Source organism: Acomys minous (assembly GCF_964271855.1).
Source record: "Acomys minous genome assembly, chromosome: 17".
In the NCBI taxonomy this organism is placed as follows: domain Eukaryota; kingdom Metazoa; phylum Chordata; class Mammalia; order Rodentia; family Muridae; genus Acomys; species Acomys minous.
Window position 1 is genome coordinate 31,641,369 of NC_140500.1, and position 17,719 is coordinate 31,659,087.

Here is a 17,719-nt window from a genome sequence, read left to right on the forward strand (position 1 = left end):
TCTACAGGGAGGGTCAAGGCAGCTGAAGCAAAACTCAGAAAAGAGTTTATTTACAAAGCTATCGTAAATTTAAAAATAAAGCAGTTTCAAAACTAGCCCCCAAGGCCCAGCTACAGCATTTACTCTGCAGTGCTGCACAGCCGTGTTTATCCAAACCACTGACTCCTAAGCCAGGGACCTGGATGTTGATAGACAATCTCTGAAATCCACTGGTTAATTAAATTAAAACCCCTTCTTGAAGGACAAGCAGGATGCTTCTGGTTGGAGGGCAGAGACTAGACTTTGAACTCTAAAGAGAAAATGTAAAAGGCCGCCAGAGATGAAAAGGGGCAGGGGTGTCCCGGCACCTAATCGGAGCTGTCATCACTTTCATCACTGTCTTGGTCCTTTTGTCCATCACTTGCTTCATCTTCCCCATCCTAGGGGACAAAGAAGAAAAAAAGTACTTTAGGCCAACTCTTGCAACATAGTTCTCACGGGTGTACACTATACCATTTTTATTCTTAAAAGCAATGAAGACTTAAAAGCATTTGTAAGTTAAAGCAGAAGCTCCCCTCCTGTTTTCTTTTTGTTTTGAGGCAAGATATATCAGGTGGCTCAAGAACTCTCAAACTAGATATGTCGCCAAGAATGACCATGAGTTTGTGAGCTGCCTCCACCTCCCAAGTGCTGGGCTTACAGGCATGTTCTACCATGCTTAGTCCAGTTTCTTATTTCATTTGAGGCGAGCCTTTGGTTGGCCTCAAACTCAGGAGATCAACTTGCCTCTGCCTCCAAGTGCTGGGACTAAAGGCATGTGCTACTACTCTTGGCTTCCCCATAATTCTTGCCATGGAATATAAGCCAAGACTATAGAGAAAGTTTGTTTTGTTGAGGCAAAGTCTCACTGTGTAACTCTATCTGATTCAGAACTTGCTACTACATAGACCAGGCTGGTCCTGAACCCACAGAAATCCATCTGCCTCTACCTCCCTAGTACTGTTATTAAAGGTGTGAGCCACCACATTCAGTCCAAGAGGTCATTTTTGATGCTGAGTTATTTACAGCTGAACCAAATCTGCATGATCTTTAAATAAGCCAAAGCTCTCCAGTTGTTCCTCAGGCATAAGACACAGAAACAAAGTCACATTAATTCAATATAGAGCGAGGCCTAGTATGGTGCAACTCTGTAATCCCAAGATTCAGGAGGTAAGGCACAGAGATCCTGAGTCCAAGACCACATAGCAAGATTCTTCATATACAAACAAAAGGAATAAACAAATTAGCAAATAAGTGAGTAAGTGTGTATGAAGCAAAAGTTATTACAAGTACTGGCATATGCCAACAAGAGTCCAGTGTGAAACTGCCTTGCTCCTCTACTAGGACTCATCTATGTAGTAGAAGCATAGCATACTGACTACCTCAGATTCCTTATGAGAGTAAGCAGAAGAGTTTTATTATAGGACTAAAATAGAGCCATGCAAACAGACTCCATAATGGGCAGTCTTTCTGTGCACAGCTTCTAGCTGAAGGGCCTGCCATCCAGAACTCAAATGAACTGAGCAACATTCGATGCACACATTTTTATTTAGCTTACTTTAAATCCACAAAAGCAACCATCCATAGAAAAGAATGAAGACCTATATTATTTTACTTCTCTGTTCTGGCAGCTTGACTCTAGGCTTCTGCTTTCACATTTCTATGTTGTATGGTAACATACAACAGTGCTGTATTTGGCCCTGGGCTAGTTTTGAAACTGCTTTATTTTTAAATTTAGTATAGCTTTGTAAATAAATTCTTTTCTGAGTTTTGCCTCAGCTGCCTTAGTCCTCACTTTATTTTTTTTGGTTTTTCGAGACAGGGTTTCTCTGTGTAGCCTTGGCTGTCCTGGACTCACTTTGTAGACCAGGCTGGCCTTGAACTCACAGCGATCCGCCTGCCTCTGCCTCCCGAGTGCTGGGATTAAAGGCGTGCGCCACCACCGCCCGGCTAGCCCTCACTTTAGATGAGTCTCATTATTCAAGGATTAGGTAAGACTGAGTGTTCAAGCAGTCTTACCAGTGTCCTAAAAGTGTGTCTCATATTGTTACCCTCCTGAAGAAATGACTATCAAAAAAAGTAAAAAGGAACATGTTAGCTGCCATGGCTGGAGAGATGGATCAAGGTTATTAAGAGAACTAGCTGCTCTTCCAGAGGATCCAAATTCAACACCCAGTATGCACATGGTGGCTTACAACTCTTAACTCCAGTCCTAGGGGGTATAACACTCTCTTCTGGCAGCCACAGGTACTGCATGCACCTGTGCACAGAAAAACACACACAAAGAAATACTCATACACATTAAAAAAAAAAAAAAAGTTGAAATGGCCAGGCCTGGTGGTTCATGCCTTTTATCTCAGTACTTGGGAGGCATAGGCAGGCAGACCTCAGTGAATTCAAAGCTAGCCTGATCTACAGAGTAAGTTCCAGGCCAGCCAGGACGGCCAAACAAACACAAGTTGAAATGGCTTAACTCATCTTACCACAGAATATGTTAGTCTTTTCCCCCTTCTAGAATACCTTTATATACAAGATCATGGAAAACACGATACTATATAATGGAAGAAAAAAGAACCCGCCTGTTTCTGGTACAGAGTATTGAATGCACAAACATGTACATGCTAAGTACATGCTCTACCAGGAAGCTATAACTCCTCTCATGTTGCAAACAAATTTCCAACATATCTTGAGACAATGTAATTGAATGGATCCCACAGGGTTTATAAAAGCTTTTTTGTAGGGAATGGAGATGGGCACAGAAGTATTTAATAAATATATACAGAGAAAACCCTGTACTTTTTTTTTTTTAAGTTTTTCGAGACAGGGTCTCTCTGTGTAGGCTTGGCTGTCCTGGACCCACTCTGTAGACCAGGCTGGCCTCGAACTCACAGCGATCCACCTGCCTCTGCCTCCCGAGTGCTGGGATTAAAGGCGTGTGCCACCACGCCCCATGAACCCTGTACTTTTTGCTAACAAAGAATACTAAGTAGCCGGGTGTGGTGGCGCACGCCTTTAATCCCAGGAGGCAGAGGCAGGCGGATCGCTGTGAGTTTGAGGCCAGCCTGGTCTACAAAGCGAGTCCAGGACAGCAAAGGCTACACAGAGAAACCCTGTCTCGAAAAACAAAACAAAACAAACAAACAAACAAACAAACAAGAATACTAAGTAAAACGTTTCACCAACGCCAGACCAGCCTGTGCAGATACCTCTGCTGCTCTGCTCTTGGAGAGGTGGGATGTCGCGCCATCATCACTGTCCTCTGCAGTGCTCTCTGAGGAAGAGAGATGCTGGGAAATAATCTCTTCACCCTAAATATAGAAGAAGCAAAACAAATGGTGCACTGTACTAAGCACATTTGTGGTTTTGGAGAAGGGTGAGTTTCTAGGTATTACAGAAGAAATATTCTAGCCATTCAAAACATGTCAACCTCTGAGCTATCATTCAAAGAAATGCTGTTCAATTCCAGGTACCTGAGATGCCCATGGAAGTGACAGATAACTCTATACAAGGTCCATTTTTGCATTTATGTGTTACAGTAGATTTTACAATAGATGTTGTATTGGTGACTCAGTTAACACTAAATATAGATGTAAAATTGTCCCAAGGGCTGAAGTTGTAGTCAGAACTTAAAAAAGAATCGAAGCTTGTGGCTAGCGTGGGCTACATAGAGTCTGTGGCCAAGAATATTATTTCTCAATACCTTAAGGCTTCTAAGTACCATACACCAACCACAAATAGCCAAGCACAGTCTGAGGAATTGCCTAAACTCAAACCCAGGCTCCACTAACTCACTGTTAAACAGTCTGTCAAAGTTGAGCTTCAGCTTTCTCCAAGAAAACAACAGAAGTGACGTCATTAGTTTAATGTAAAGGAAAGACACCACTGTTCTATTCTTTTCATATATACCATTATACAACTCAGCTGGTGGGGCTGGGGAGGCAGCTCGGTAGTTCAGAGTGTTTGCTGCCCCTACACGGGAGCCAGAGTTAGTTCTCAGCACCTACAGTACCTCACAACTGCCTGTATCTCCCACCAGGGAACCCCACGCTTTCTTCTGGCCTCCTCTAGACCCTGCGTACACGTGCTGCACAGACACTCGTGGAAGTACACCTACAAGCATGTTTTAGAAAGTTAAAACAACCCTCAGCTAGTGTAAGTATACGTGAGGAGGTCTTGGCCCCTGAAAATGAGTAATGCTGAAATTCCACAGCAGTGTCACACTCAAACGGTTCCAGATAATCATGCCCATTTGCTAAAACTGGAGAGCATTTTCAGTATTAGAAAGACTAAGAAAAAAATTCAAAGTTTGTCCATACATGAGAGTGTTATAAATTGCTCTGTGGGGTTTACAAGAGTCCCCCTGGCACAGGGAAAGGGCTATGTTGAGCTGGCTCCTTGTTGTTTTAAAATTAGATTTATTTTATGTATATGGATATTTTTGTCTGCATGCATATATGTGCACCTTGTGCGTGCCTGGTGCCATGAATCCCCCAGAACTGGAGTCACAGATAGCTGTGAGCTGCCGTGTGGGTGCTGGGAGCTGAGCCAAGGTCCTCTACAGAATAGCCAGTGCCCTTAACTACTGAGCAATCTCTTCATCCTGCTTGTTTGTTTTTGAGACAGGACTTCACTCTGTAGCCCTGGCTGTCCTGGAACTTGCTCTGTAAACCAGGTCTCGAACTCACAAAGATCTATCTCTGCCTCCCTAGGGCTGGGACTATAGGCAATGTGCTATCTAAGCTGGCTCCCTGTTGACAACAATGTTTTGTACCTTTGCTCCCTGGGAGAGGGGTATTGCCAGGACAATGAGCAATGTGCTCCAACTTTATCTTTTTTTTCTTTTTCTTTTTTTGAGGCAGAGTCTCTCTGTGTAGCCCTGGCTGTCCCGGAACTTGCTCTGTAGACCAGGCTGGCTCTGTCTCCTAAGTGCTGGGCTTAAAGGCCTGTGCTACTACTGCCCAGCTAAATAGTATTTTGAAAATTTCTTACTTTTATTTTTATTTTACGTCTATTAGTGCTCTGCCTGCATGTATGTCTGTGTACCTCATGCATGGAGCCATGGAGGCCTGTAGCGGGGTTGGATCCCATCAACTGGGATTACTTTTGCAAGCCACCATATAAGTCCTGGGAATCAAGCCTGAGCTCTCTGAAAGAGTGGCTAGTGCTCTTAACTGCTGAGCTGTCTCTCCAGTCTTATAATCCTAAACAACTGCACACATGGTAGCAACAGTCTTTTCCCCACTAATGGGGACTGTACCTAGTTCCTTACATATTCTAGCTAGAGAAGAACTCTACCCCTGAGCTGTATCTCTAGCTCCCTCTATTTACTTTCAGTTTTGTGACAGCTTTGCTAAATTGCCCAGGCTGGGCAAACCTTGAACTTGTGATCCTCCTGTGTCATCCTGCCAAGTAGTTGGGATTATAAGCCTGTGTTACCAGGCTAGCTAAAGAGAGTCCTGTAGGAGATCAGGCCTTGGGTAATCTCATATTTCTTCTGAAGCTCTTACAAAGAGCAGGATTGGGAGCTCATAACTGATGGTATAAACCTCAGGCTTACCTGTAAGTCGCGGTTTTTGAGAGTGCCCAACCAGAAAGCCTCTCTACAGTTGTTGAGGACAAGCATGGCTTTGACTCTGCAAACTAACAGCTCCAGGGACTTTTTGAGCAAAGGCACATGTTTGGTGAGTCTTGTGTCCTGGTGAATCTGAAAAGAAATCATCCAGTTTATTGTCATGTTTCCTATTTCTTAAACAGAAATGTTTGACTATGGCCCAGAGACACGTTCCATCAAAAAATAACAGTTTGATGAGTATTCCGAAAGAATATCAGATAAAAACTTAAGACTAGAAGATATGGGGGAATAGAGGGAAGAGGAAGGAAGGGAGGGATCAAGAGGAGAAGAGGGGAAGGGGCTATGATCAGGATGTAAAGTGAATTAAAAAAAAAAACTAGAAGACAGACCACCAACACCTCTAGGTACCCCTTATAAGCTCTGTTGACTAATCATTGAATGCCCCAAGTCATACTTAATGATATGAAACTAAAAATTAGCTCTGGTCAGCTTTAAGCCCCAGAAATTCCAGCTCAGCTTTTTCTAAGCAGAACTGGGGAAGAAATGAATGGCAAAAAATGGTTCAAAATACCACTTGATTTGCCAGGGACCACAGAAGCCACTGTTTCTATGTTCCTTCAGACAAATGTTCAAGAGTTCCAACTGGAGGATTATTTTTGTTGTTGTTGTTGTTTTGTTTGATGTGCCCTCTCCCACTTGCTCCAGACAGGGCCTCATTATGTAGCCTTGGCTGTCCTGGAACTCACTCTGTAGACCAGGCTGGCCTTGAGCTCACCGAGATCCACCTGCTTCTGCCTCTCAAGTGCTGGGATTAAAGGCATGGGCTACAATGCTTGGCTAAGAGACATCTTTTAATAAATATTCTCACAAGAGACAACCAAGTCCCGTAGCTGAGAAGCTCTAGATAGTTGGCCTGGAATACTTCCAGGGTTGAACAGTTACCACCTGCAAACAGTCACCCCATTACAGTTCTGTGTGCTGGACAGTCTTATGTCAACTTGGTACAGCGAGGGCCATGTGAGAGGAGGGAGCCTCAATTGAGAAGATGCCTCTACAACACTGGGCGGGAGGAAAGCCTGTAGGGCTGGTAGTATTGGGTTCTCCAAGAAAGAAGGCTGAGCAAGACATGAGCAAGCCAGTGAACAGCACTCCCCAAGGCTTCTGCATCAGCTCCTGCTTCCAGGTTCCTGCCCAGTTTGAGTTCCTGCCTTGGCTTCTCTCAAAGGATATGTAAGCTAAATAAGCTCTTTTGTCCCTGAGTTGCTTTTGGTCATGGCGTTTCGTCACAGGAACAGAAACCCTAACTCTAGGACACTTCGTGACAGTAACTCATCTAGGAGTGCTCTGTCTCTCTTCCGAGAACTGGCTTATTCTGAGACAGTGTCCTGCTCTGTAGCTAGGCCAGCCAGCCTCTAAGTGCTGGGGTTATACATGTGAACAACTACACTTGGGTCCTCAGAAACAAGGAAACACAGCTATAAAATTTGAATTCAAATACAAAACTTTCCCTTTCGATAACTACCAGTCACATGCAGAAACAAAGGATTTGCTTACTGTAAACTGCCTTTGGACACAGGCTTGAAGCTATGTCTGGTGGCCCATGCCTATCATCTCACAGGGACACTGAGCATCATGAGCTTCAGGCCATGGCTGGTTGTCCTTCACAATCAGACCTGCTCCCCTCTTACCTTGGAATGCCCACAAAGGTGATGAAGTAGTCTTGTGTTCAATTGAAGGGTTTCCAGCAAGCTCAGAACATCTTCCTAAAACAACAGAATTCATAAATGTCCTGTTTAACATTCTGTTATTTGAGAAGCAAGATGTTTTTGCATCAAGGCTTTGGGGAGGGTAAACTCTAGTTTCTAGCCTGTGCTAATGATCCCAAGTCTACCCTCAGATAACAGTACTAGGCCAGCTAGCAATTGATTCCTAGCCTCAACTCTGCCCCTAGTCTCTATCAACCTGCTTGCTACTAAGAGCTAGATTGGTTTTGATTGTGTTTCGGTTTTTCAACACAGCTTTTATCTGTGTAGACCTGGCTGTCCTGAAACTCACTCTGTAGACCAGGCTGGCATCAAACTCAGATATTTGCCTGCCTCTACCTACCAGAGTGCTAGAATTACAGGTATGCATCATCGTGCCTGGAGGCAGTGAGTTTAAGATTTATTTTAAGCACATGCATGAATGTTGCTGGACATGTTCAAACTTGGGTCTTCTAGAAGAGTAATACAAACCTTTAACCACTGAGCTATCTTTCCAGCCACTAGCTTGTTTCCCCCACCCTCCTCCCCCTTGAGAAGCGGGTCTACTGTAGCCCAGAATAGCCTCAAATTTTCTAGTTGAGGATGACCTTGAAGTTCTTTCTGATCCTCTACTATCCTGGTGCCTAGGTGACAGGCATGCATCAGACTGCAGTTTTAAGTAGTGAACCATGTCTCAATTTTCCCATCTGTAAATTAGGATAAGATACCACCTCTAAGGATAACTAAATACTGCCAGTAGTTTGTAAAGTTCATTTTTCTAAATATGTGTAAGAAATTATGTTTCAGAGGTGGTTCAGTGGGAAAGGAAAAGAGATGAGAAGGCAAAGGGGTATGTGTGTGATGAAATTACATTTTACAGACAAACATATATGATGTTCACACAAAAACCTCTTTTATACTCACTATGCCAGCTCTAAGTACCACTTGGCTCTAAAAGTATATAGGCCTGTTTTATAGCTCAAGTGGCTACTAAAGTGTTTGCAGAGACAGCACTGCAGGAGAGCCTGGTGTGCACAATGAAGGACAAGTTAAAGGGAATAAGCCCAAAGACTGGGGAGAAGTGTTGAGGTGGGTCTGAACAGAGTGAGCTGAGAGGCTCAGCTTACCTGGCCACTTCTGGCTATAGCTGGCCTGGTGTCACTTAGAACTGCTGCACAGAACGTAGGCAACAGACTGCTGCTGTACCCCCAGCCCAAGCTCAGAAATCCTGCAGACACCCCTGGCAGCTGGCTCTGTTCTCAGCTCTTACCCGATGCTTTCTAAAGCTGAAGTCGAGGAGCGGCATGCACTGCTTCAGAAATGCTTCCACAAAGCGACGTCCATACTGAAGGGAGAGACGCGGTGCTGAGCCCTGGCTGAGGACCTTCACTTGAAAAACCCTCAGGTGAGGTAGCACAGGCCACCTAGCCCAAGAGTTTTATATCATCACTGTGTACATTCAAATAAATTAGGAGTGGTCCAAAATGTTAATTTGGAGGATGTAACTTAAGTTGAAAAGTAAACAGGCCTGCTATATAAATAAGCTCCAGAACTAGGCAAACTCACAAACCCAGGCACAGGCAACAGCCAGAGCCCTTGTTCAGCTTGGAGAACACAGTGGCAGCTGCACTCCAGCCCCCGAAATATGACTCATTCTCAAGAGAAGAAATGTTAACAGGACCAAGGGAACACATAGTCCATTTCTAGCTAAATTATTCCTCCAGTCGGCTCATCTCCTACACTGTACCAGGGAAAAGTGAAGAGAGAAGGCCACAAGATACCAAGAACAGGGTACCTCACACTTGGGAGAAGACACCAAGAGGAGAGAAGTATTCTCCCCGTACTGTTCTGTTCGGGGTTACCATCAAATCTAGGGCCAGACAGGGAGATCTTCAGAGGAGAAGGGAAGGATTATGCAACTGTCAGAATACCAATTTGACATTCACAAAGCACCCCCAAGGACCTTTTCATTTCTCTTTTGGAACAAAAGACCGAAGCTGGGGCCTTGCACACACTAAGCAGGTCCTCTACCATTGAGCAACATCCCCAGCCTTGGCCCTTGTAAGACTTTTAAAAGGGAAACCACCCATAACTACTCCTCCACTGCTTGGAAATACTGCAAGGGGAGGGCAAGGATGAGCCCGGCTTGCTCTTCTTTGTTTGTGGCAGGGTCTCATTTTGCAGCTCTGGCTGACCTAGAACTCTATGTAGACCAGGCTGTCCTAAATTCACAGAGATCCACTTAACTTACAGACTTAGAGGTGTGCATCATCATGCCCACCATCAACACTGTGCTCTGTAGGGATTCTCCCTAGTTTGGGGTTTTTTGTGTTTTTGTTTTTTGTTTTTGTTTTTTGAGACAGGGTTTCTCTGTGTAGCACTGGCTGTCCTGGACTCATTTTGTAAACCAGGCTGGCTTTGAACTCACAGTGATCCACCTGCCTCTGCCTCCCAAGTGCTGGGATTAAAGGTGTGCGCCACCCTGCCCAGCTTCAACCTATTTCTTATCTCATGAGAAAATTGCCTCAAACTACTGTAGCGAATGCTAGCCATTGTCTTCCTTGAACTACCACCTATTAGCATAGACTCTGGCATGTAAATGAGGAATAAAGCAATTCTGTTTAGCTGAGGACCCTCTGAAATTACACACAGGAAGAAAATATATTGACCAAAGCCTAGGAAATCTCTTAACCTTTTTTTTTTTAAAAAAATATTTATTTATTATGTATACAGTGCTCTGCTTGCATGTACACCTGCATGCCAGAAGAGGGCATCATATCACATTATAGATGGTTGCGAGCCACCAAGTGGTTGCTGGGAATTGAACTCAGGACCTCTGGAAGAACAGACAGTGTTCTTAACCTCTGGGCCATCTCTCCAGCCCAAGGGAATCTCTTACCTTTAAACACACATGCAGAACAGGATAACTGTCAAATACCTGGACAGGAGAAAGACAAGAAACCAAACCTGAGGTCAGTTCCTTTGAGCATCACAGCCTCTTTCCCACTGCACACAGCAGAGCTCTGAGTGACGGGAAATTCTAATATGAAGAAGACATGTCGACAGTATAACAGGAAGTCAGTTACAGAATAAAGAAACTCTTGTAACTTAAGTCCAGGAAGAGCAAGAAAGGAGCAAAGAGGGTCAAGACTGGCAAGCGAAGCAGGTGAGGAGCCCCCATACTTTCATCAGATTGATAAGGATGCTGAAGTCTCGAACAGCCATGTTCCAATAGAGAAGCTTCTCTTCATGAACCTGGGGACAGGCAAACGCAGGCCTCTGAGTCACAGCCCAGTGCTTCTAGTGCCCTCCCCCAGCACAGCTTGTCATTATCCCTTTCGAGAAGACGTGGCAGCCAGAATGCTCATCAGGGTCACACACACTGTGATAACACCAGAGCACCTCACAGAAAATCAGTTACTTCCGAGTAGGTAGAAGCCTGTACTGGCATCATTTCTCTGTGGCTTCCAGTTCTCTGTGTAGCCCCTGTCTACCTCAGGTCCACCTCAGCCCTGTCTGGAGGCTGCCACGATCTAGGGCATCTCAAACAGGCTTGGTGGTTTTCAAGCCAGGTGGGAAGTGGCAAGCTGGGCAGAAACAAGGGGAAATAGCTCAATTCTCCCCTCCAGCTAGAGGAAAAAGAAATGAAGCCAGAAGCTTTTAAAAAGAACTCTTAGGTCTTGGCAACTGAAAGAAAGTAACCTAGGACAAAAGACCCATGCCCACTCATCAGAGTCCACCTGCTTTTGAGGGGAATGCCTGAGGCACCTGCTGTGAGTCTGCTGCTGTGCCAGCCTGAAGCCCTTTCACTGTCTTCTCGAGTTCAGCCATCATCGCACGGAAGAAAATGACAAAGGTGTGCCTACAGGGGAGATGAATACCCACATGATATACTGTTTACTGTTCTGGGAAGGTCCCTGAGGAAGAAGCCAGGAGCCCAACAGCCACTTGCACCTCCGTCCCTGAGTGTTTTCTGAACAGGGTCCACTGAGAGAGGGGAATGGAAAGAATTAAAGAGTGCATGCCTAGCACTCACTGGGTTCAGCATCCACGAGGTGGGCATCGTGGTACATGCCTGCAATCCTAGCAGCAGGAGCAAGTGGGGTAAGAGAAGTGGAAGTTTAAAGTCACCCTCAACTGCAAAAGGATTGAGGCTAGCCAGACTAGATGAGAGCCTATTGAGAGAGCTCAAATATGGAAAGCCAAGCCCAAGCCAAGGTAAATGCTGTGTGAGACAGCGGAGCTAGCTTGGAAGAGCAGTACCACGATGATGGAAGCAGCAGTGATGTAGCACGGGAAGCCAAGCTAAGCTGTGGTTCCGAGTTCCCTTCACTGACTGCAAGCAGAGAGATTCTTTCAATCTTCATTTTCCTCAACAGTAAAACTGGTAATGATACCTCTACCTCACGGGAATTAAAATCAAACAAGATGAAGATGCTGAAGTGTTTATAAACTGGACTGACTATACAAGCAAACGATAACTATTGATACTTAACACTCAAAACCATCAAGACAATCATTAGGTACAATAATTAACTGTTTTTCAAAGTGGTTAAAGTATTAGAAAGGCGGCTTTAAGTTAGTCTTATTTTTATTAATTTTGGTGTGTTGGGAGCAGAATCCAGGCCTCACACATGCTAAGTATGAAAACAGTAGTTCTTTATCTGTGAAAACTGTAAGTAGTGATACTACATTCCTCTCTGAGAGCCTTCTACAGATCTTGTGACACGTTTGAGTCTGAATTACCCCCACAGGCTCATGATCTGAGCATGGCCCCTAGCTAGCTTACAGCGCTAGTGTGAAGGGTGTAGAGCTTTGGGAGGCAGGCCTGGCTAGTGGAGTAGGTAGGCTGCTGAAGGTAACGCCTGCCCCTGGTTCTAGCCTGTTTACTCTAGTTCCTGCTCTGAGTCATGTGAACAAGCTGCAGCCTCAAACTTGCCAGTGATCATGGAGCAGCTCCTGACACCATACTTAGCTGTCACAGTGGACTGAAACTGTGACGTAAAATAATTCCCTCTCCCCTCGGACTGCTTCTGTCAGATATTTTATCAGAGTGATGAGTTAATTAACTAATAGACCTAAATTGAGAGCATTTTAGGAAGTATACACAGTAAGACTTATACTGCCAAAGGAGTGGGTGAGTTTACCCTCCAAATCAAAATGAGATGGAGCAAGAACTCCCTTACCTGGTCAATGTAGGGAACGTAGAGGAAGATGCATCTTTTGGAGCATTGACCATTTCAGGGACACCAACACCAGCGATTTCCTCTATGGCCTTTAGAACGTTGTCTGTGTGCTCCAAGTAGATGCTTTACAAAGTGTCAGAAGAACAGGGACACATGTTACGGAGTGCCTAAATCTGCCCTGCTTCCTGGCTATCATGTGAGCAAGTTTGCTTCGCCACAAGCCCCATCCCTGGGTCCTGCCTCTCCTCACCATCACACACAGACAATGGAGGCAAATGGCCAGGGGCCCAAACAAACCTCCCCTCTTTACAGCTCGTTTTCTCAGGAATCCTGTGAGTAGTGGAAACCTACTAATACAGTGGCCCCCTGCAACTACATTCAGTGCTTATAAGAACCCTGTCGAAACCTGGGAAGGAAAGAGCAAAAAAGCATCCAGCGAGAGAACCAGACCAGATGGTGAGTGGTCAATTTGCAGCAAATGCCTGAAAAAGGTTCAAAAGTTCAAGACGTGGCAGCAAGCCTGGTGGCACAGGCATGTACTCCTAATTACTTGGAGACAGGAGGATCACAAATGCAAGGCCAGCTTGGGGTACAGAATGAGTTCAAGGTAAGCCTTGGCAACTTAGTAATAAGCCCATTTCTTTTTTCTTTTCTTTCTTTTTTTTGGGGGGGGGTTTCGAGTCAGGGTTTCTCTGTGTAGCTTTGGCTGTGCTGGACTCGCATTGTAGACCAACTGGCTTCAAACTCACAGGGATCCACCAAGTGCTGGGATTAAAGGCGTGCACCACCACTGCCCAGCTATAAGCCCATTTCAAAGTAAAAGGTAAAAAGAAGATGAGGTTGTAGCTTAGTGGTAACATATTTTTCAGCAGGGTTAAATCCCCGGTCTCTCTCCCTCTCTCTTACACACACACACACACACACACACACACACACACACACACACTCGCGTGCGCACGCATACACTCTCTCACACAAAGAAGGAAGGAAGATAGGAAGGAAGGAAGGGAGGAAGGAGAAAACGAAGCAAGGAAGGGAGGGAAAAGGAAATTTAAGATATGCTCCAGGAACTCAGACACAGCAATGTCACAAGCACTAGTAAGCACCATAACATTGCCAACAATAATAACTTTTTCCTTTTTGTAAAGGTTTATTTTTATTTTGTGTGCATTGGTGATTTGCCTATGTTTATGTATATGTGAAGGTTCCAGATCCCCCTAGAACTGGAGTCACAGACTGTTGTGAACTCCATGTAGGTGCTGAGAATTGAACCCAAGTCCTCTGGAAGTGCAGCCAGTGCTCTTAACTGCTAAGCCATCTCTCCAGCCCCAACAGTAAACTTTTCTAAAGCCAAAAAATTTCTTTCATGTGATGCTACCATGTGTTAAGTTGACCTTTTTTTTTTTTTAAGTTGAGAAAGGGTCTCTCCATATAGCTCTGGTTGTACTGCTGACATTTACTTTGTGAATATCTGTGTAGTCTTGACTGCCTGGAACTCACTCTGTAGATCAGGCTGGCCTTGAACTCAAGAGATTCACCTGCCTCTGCCTCCTAAGTGCTGGGACTAAAGGCATGCGCCACCACTGCCAGGCATGACATTAACTTTTTAAAGATTTATTTATTTATTATGCATACAATGTTCTATCTGCATGTATGTCTTCACACCAGAAGAGGGCATCAGATTTCATTATAGATGGTTGTAAGCCACCATGCGGTTGCTGGGAATTGAACTCAGGACCTCTGGAAGAGCATACAGTGCTCTTAACCTCTGAGCCATCTCTCCAGCCCATAACATTCACTTTTAATCACAAAGATTCCACATGTTTGTCAAGAACTAAGAGTAAATAAAGTTTCAATTAGAAACACAGTTAAAAGGGCTGGAAAGATGGTTCAGTAGTTAGAGCACTGGCTGCTTTTCCATAAGACTTGTGTTCAATTCTCAGAGCTTGATGGCTCACAATCCAGTTCCAGGGATTACGATGCCTCTTCTAACCTCTGAGGGCAGTGCATATACATGGTGCACACACATGCAGGCAAAACACACATATACACATAAAATAAAATGGAAACACAAGAGCCAGATGGATGGTGCACACCTGCAGCTCCAGCACTCAGGAAGTATAGACAGAACAAGTTTAAGGCTATCCTTAGCTACACACTGAGAACACCTCAATAAGCCAAAATAAATACTAATACAAACAAACAAAAAAGGAACATGCTCAGATACCCTGGAAGTAATGGATGTTAACAGGGAGGACACTACTGCAGACTACTCTGATGGGATTTCAGTAAGGAATTAGCTGACAGCAGCCAGCAGAAGGAAAGCATCTTAGGAACCAAACTCTAAAATATGTTCATTTTAAACTGTCATTTGCTCTCAAGACCCCTAACAAAGGTCACGATTCAGTCCCTAACTACATGAGAGATCTCAACAACAGCAAAATGGAAAAATGCAGTCTGGCTTCCTGGAAGAAAGTAATCACCTCACCAGAGCAAATCATGCAGGTGGTCATTAAAAGTGCTGTGCTTCTCTTTTTCCCCATGAGGCCATGCTCGACAAAGTAGTTGTTTGGCCAGGGAGGCTGTTGGAAAACAAAACAAAAACTATTTCATCCACAATAATCTGACCTCATTCTTTTAGAAACCATTTAAAAACACAACTGTTAGCTGAGTGTAGTTGTTCACACCTTCATTCCTAACACTTGAGAGACTGACTGGAGACCAGTACAGTGAGCTCCAATTTAGGTGGGGCTTCAGGAGACATTGCTAACCATTCTCTTCCAAACTCACTGACTAATTATATGTATTAATAGAATATAGTGGACCTGTCAGCCTATGTATAGTGCTTAATGATCAGATAAGCACATTCTTACCGTTTCAGTGTTGGAGGAAGATTATTGACCAAAAGAATTATTTTATTTTTTAAAATAAATGTTTAAATAACATAAATAAAAAATAAAGCCGGGTGTGGTGGCGCACGCCTTTAATCCCAACACTTGGGAGGCAGAGGCAGGTGGATTGCTGTGAGTTCAAGGCCAGCCTGGTCTTCAAAGCAAGTCCAGGACAGCCAAGGCTACACAGAGAAACCCTGTCTCGAAAAACCAAAAAAAAAAAAAAAAGAAAGAAAGAAAGAAAAAAATTATTTTTTAAAATAAAAATTTCAAAAGTTTTAAGGTATAATTTTAAACGTTTTTAAAGAAGAATTATGTATAGATGCAAGTATTTGTGTTTGGGTCTGTGCATCTGAGTGAGGTGCCTACAGAGGCCAGAGAGGGCATTGAACCCCTGAAGCTGGAGCTGCATGCAGCTGTGAGCTGTCTGAAGCTATGCTGGGAACTGCATTCAGGTCCCCAGTGAGAGCAGTAAACCTTCTTAACTGCTGAGCCATCTCAGCCCCAGATATTATTTTTAATTTAAGTTCTTGGCATAACAAGCAGCTTTGTTTTTAGTTCAAGCGTGTTGTGTGGGTGCTTGTCTAATATGCAGAAAGCTCTAAGTTCTATCCCAGCACCATGTAAACAAGGCATGGTGGCACATGCCTCTAATACCAGCAACTTAGGGAATAGAGCTGGGCAGATCACAACTTTAGGGGCATCTTTAGCACGAACACAGCAAGTCTGCATAGGCCAACCTCAAACTCACAGTTCTCCTTCAGCCTCCTGGGTACTGGGATTATAAGCAGATAGCACCAGCCCTGGCCTAGCAAGCAATTGTTTAAAAAGTTCATTTGCTCCTATCCCATTAACTCAACTGCCATAAATGAAACCATTTATTAAGACTATACTCTTCTGGTACACACATGTATATGTAGATGAAGTATCCATATACATTAAATAAACAAACAAACAAACAAATAAATAAATAAGTCTTATAAAAAAAAAAAAAAAGACTATACCCTACTTACTGACCCTGTCTTTAAAACATAGCCTCCTGTTTTAGACAAAACCTACTCTATTCTATTAATATAGGAAAAAAGATTTCTTTCACATATTAATCATGCTTTCTATTGTGCCAAAAGTTGGAAAGATAATTAGTGATTTACATTCCAAGAGTCATGATGAAGGATACTTAAAGAGAAAGGTTGTGGGCTAGAGAGATGGCTCAGAGGTTAAGAGCACTGTCTGCTCTTCCAGAGGTCCTGACTTCAATTCCTAGCAACTATACTGTGGCTCATAACCATCTATACTATGATCTGATACCCTCTTCTGGCATGCAGGGGTACATGCAGATAGAGCACGTATATACACTAAATAAATAAATAAGATCTTTTTTTTTTTTTTTTTTAAAGAGAAAGCCAGCATCCACTGTGCAGATCACAGGTGTAACTCCAGTCATAGGGGATCCAATGCCTGCTTCTGGTCTCAAACACATACAACATACATGCAGGCAAAACACTGATATACAAAAAACAAAATAAAATGAAATTAAAAACTACATCTTATATAAAAACTGTACAATCAATTAATCTAACCAAAGTTATGCTAAGCAGTGTCATAGGCCTTTCTGAGAATATGGTCTCTTAGGTGAAGCAAAAGAGCATGTCAATGATTTTGTTGATTTACATATAAAAACACTCAAAATTCTAGGAAACACCATATTTACAAATATAAGGTATCAATCCTATTCATATTTCCCGTTCCCCCCAAAACGGGATCTGGGCTCCTCACCAAGTTTTCCTTTCTTCTGGGCAGGCCTTGCAGATTTCTCCAGAAGGACCATCAAAAGTCTGAGAAGATACAGACCGCACTGGAAACTGGGAATGCTCTGGTGCAAATTTTGCAAGTAATTGAAGCTCTGGCTGTAAAAAAGCAAGAAACAAAGGAACAGACATAGCATCACATGCAGTTAAGATGTCTTTACTTACATGCACACAAGTTGCCCAAGTTGTCTCCAAGCCGTTTATATGGGGTGCGGGCGAGGAGTGGGGGGGAGGGGGGGGGCAGGCTCTGGCGCAGCAATATGGCTCAGCAGGTAGAGACCTGCTGACAAGCCTGCTAACCTGAGTTCAGCCCCAGGAAACTAAATGGTAGAAGGAGAAGATTAGCTCCTATAACCTGTCCTCTGCCTCACAGAAATATGTAAGTAGACATAAAATGTAAGTATTTAATAGCACAAACAATTCACCTCATTTTCAGGTGCTTTTAATACCTCTCCTTTTTTTTTTTTAAAAGACAAGGTTTCATATGTAGCTCTGACTGGTC

At 43.7% G+C, this 17,719-nt stretch overlaps 1 protein-coding gene across 4 annotated transcripts in view; it reads right to left on the reverse strand.

Annotated features, from left to right (window-relative positions):
* Positions 1–13: 13 nt before the first annotated feature.
* FANCD2 (FA complementation group D2) overlaps positions 14–17,719 on the reverse strand; it is a 64,918-nt gene continuing 47,212 nt past the window's right edge. For all 4 annotated transcript variants that reach the window (XM_084766456.1, XM_084766455.1, XM_084766457.1 and 1 more), the window contains 11 exons: positions 17,186–17,316; positions 15,007–15,100; positions 12,519–12,641; positions 11,101–11,194; positions 10,516–10,587; positions 10,232–10,270; positions 8,603–8,677; positions 7,279–7,353; positions 5,576–5,722; positions 3,225–3,326; positions 14–419 (listed from right to left, as the gene is read on the reverse strand). In XM_084766456.1, coding sequence (XP_084622582.1) covers positions 348–419; positions 3,225–3,326; positions 5,576–5,722; positions 7,279–7,353; positions 8,603–8,677; positions 10,232–10,270; positions 10,516–10,587; positions 11,101–11,194; positions 12,519–12,641; positions 15,007–15,100; positions 17,186–17,316 — 1,024 coding nt within the window. In that variant the 3' untranslated portion in view covers positions 14–347. The remainder of the gene's footprint in view (positions 420–3,224; positions 3,327–5,575; positions 5,723–7,278; positions 7,354–8,602; positions 8,678–10,231; positions 10,271–10,515; positions 10,588–11,100; positions 11,195–12,518; positions 12,642–15,006; positions 15,101–17,185; positions 17,317–17,719) is intronic.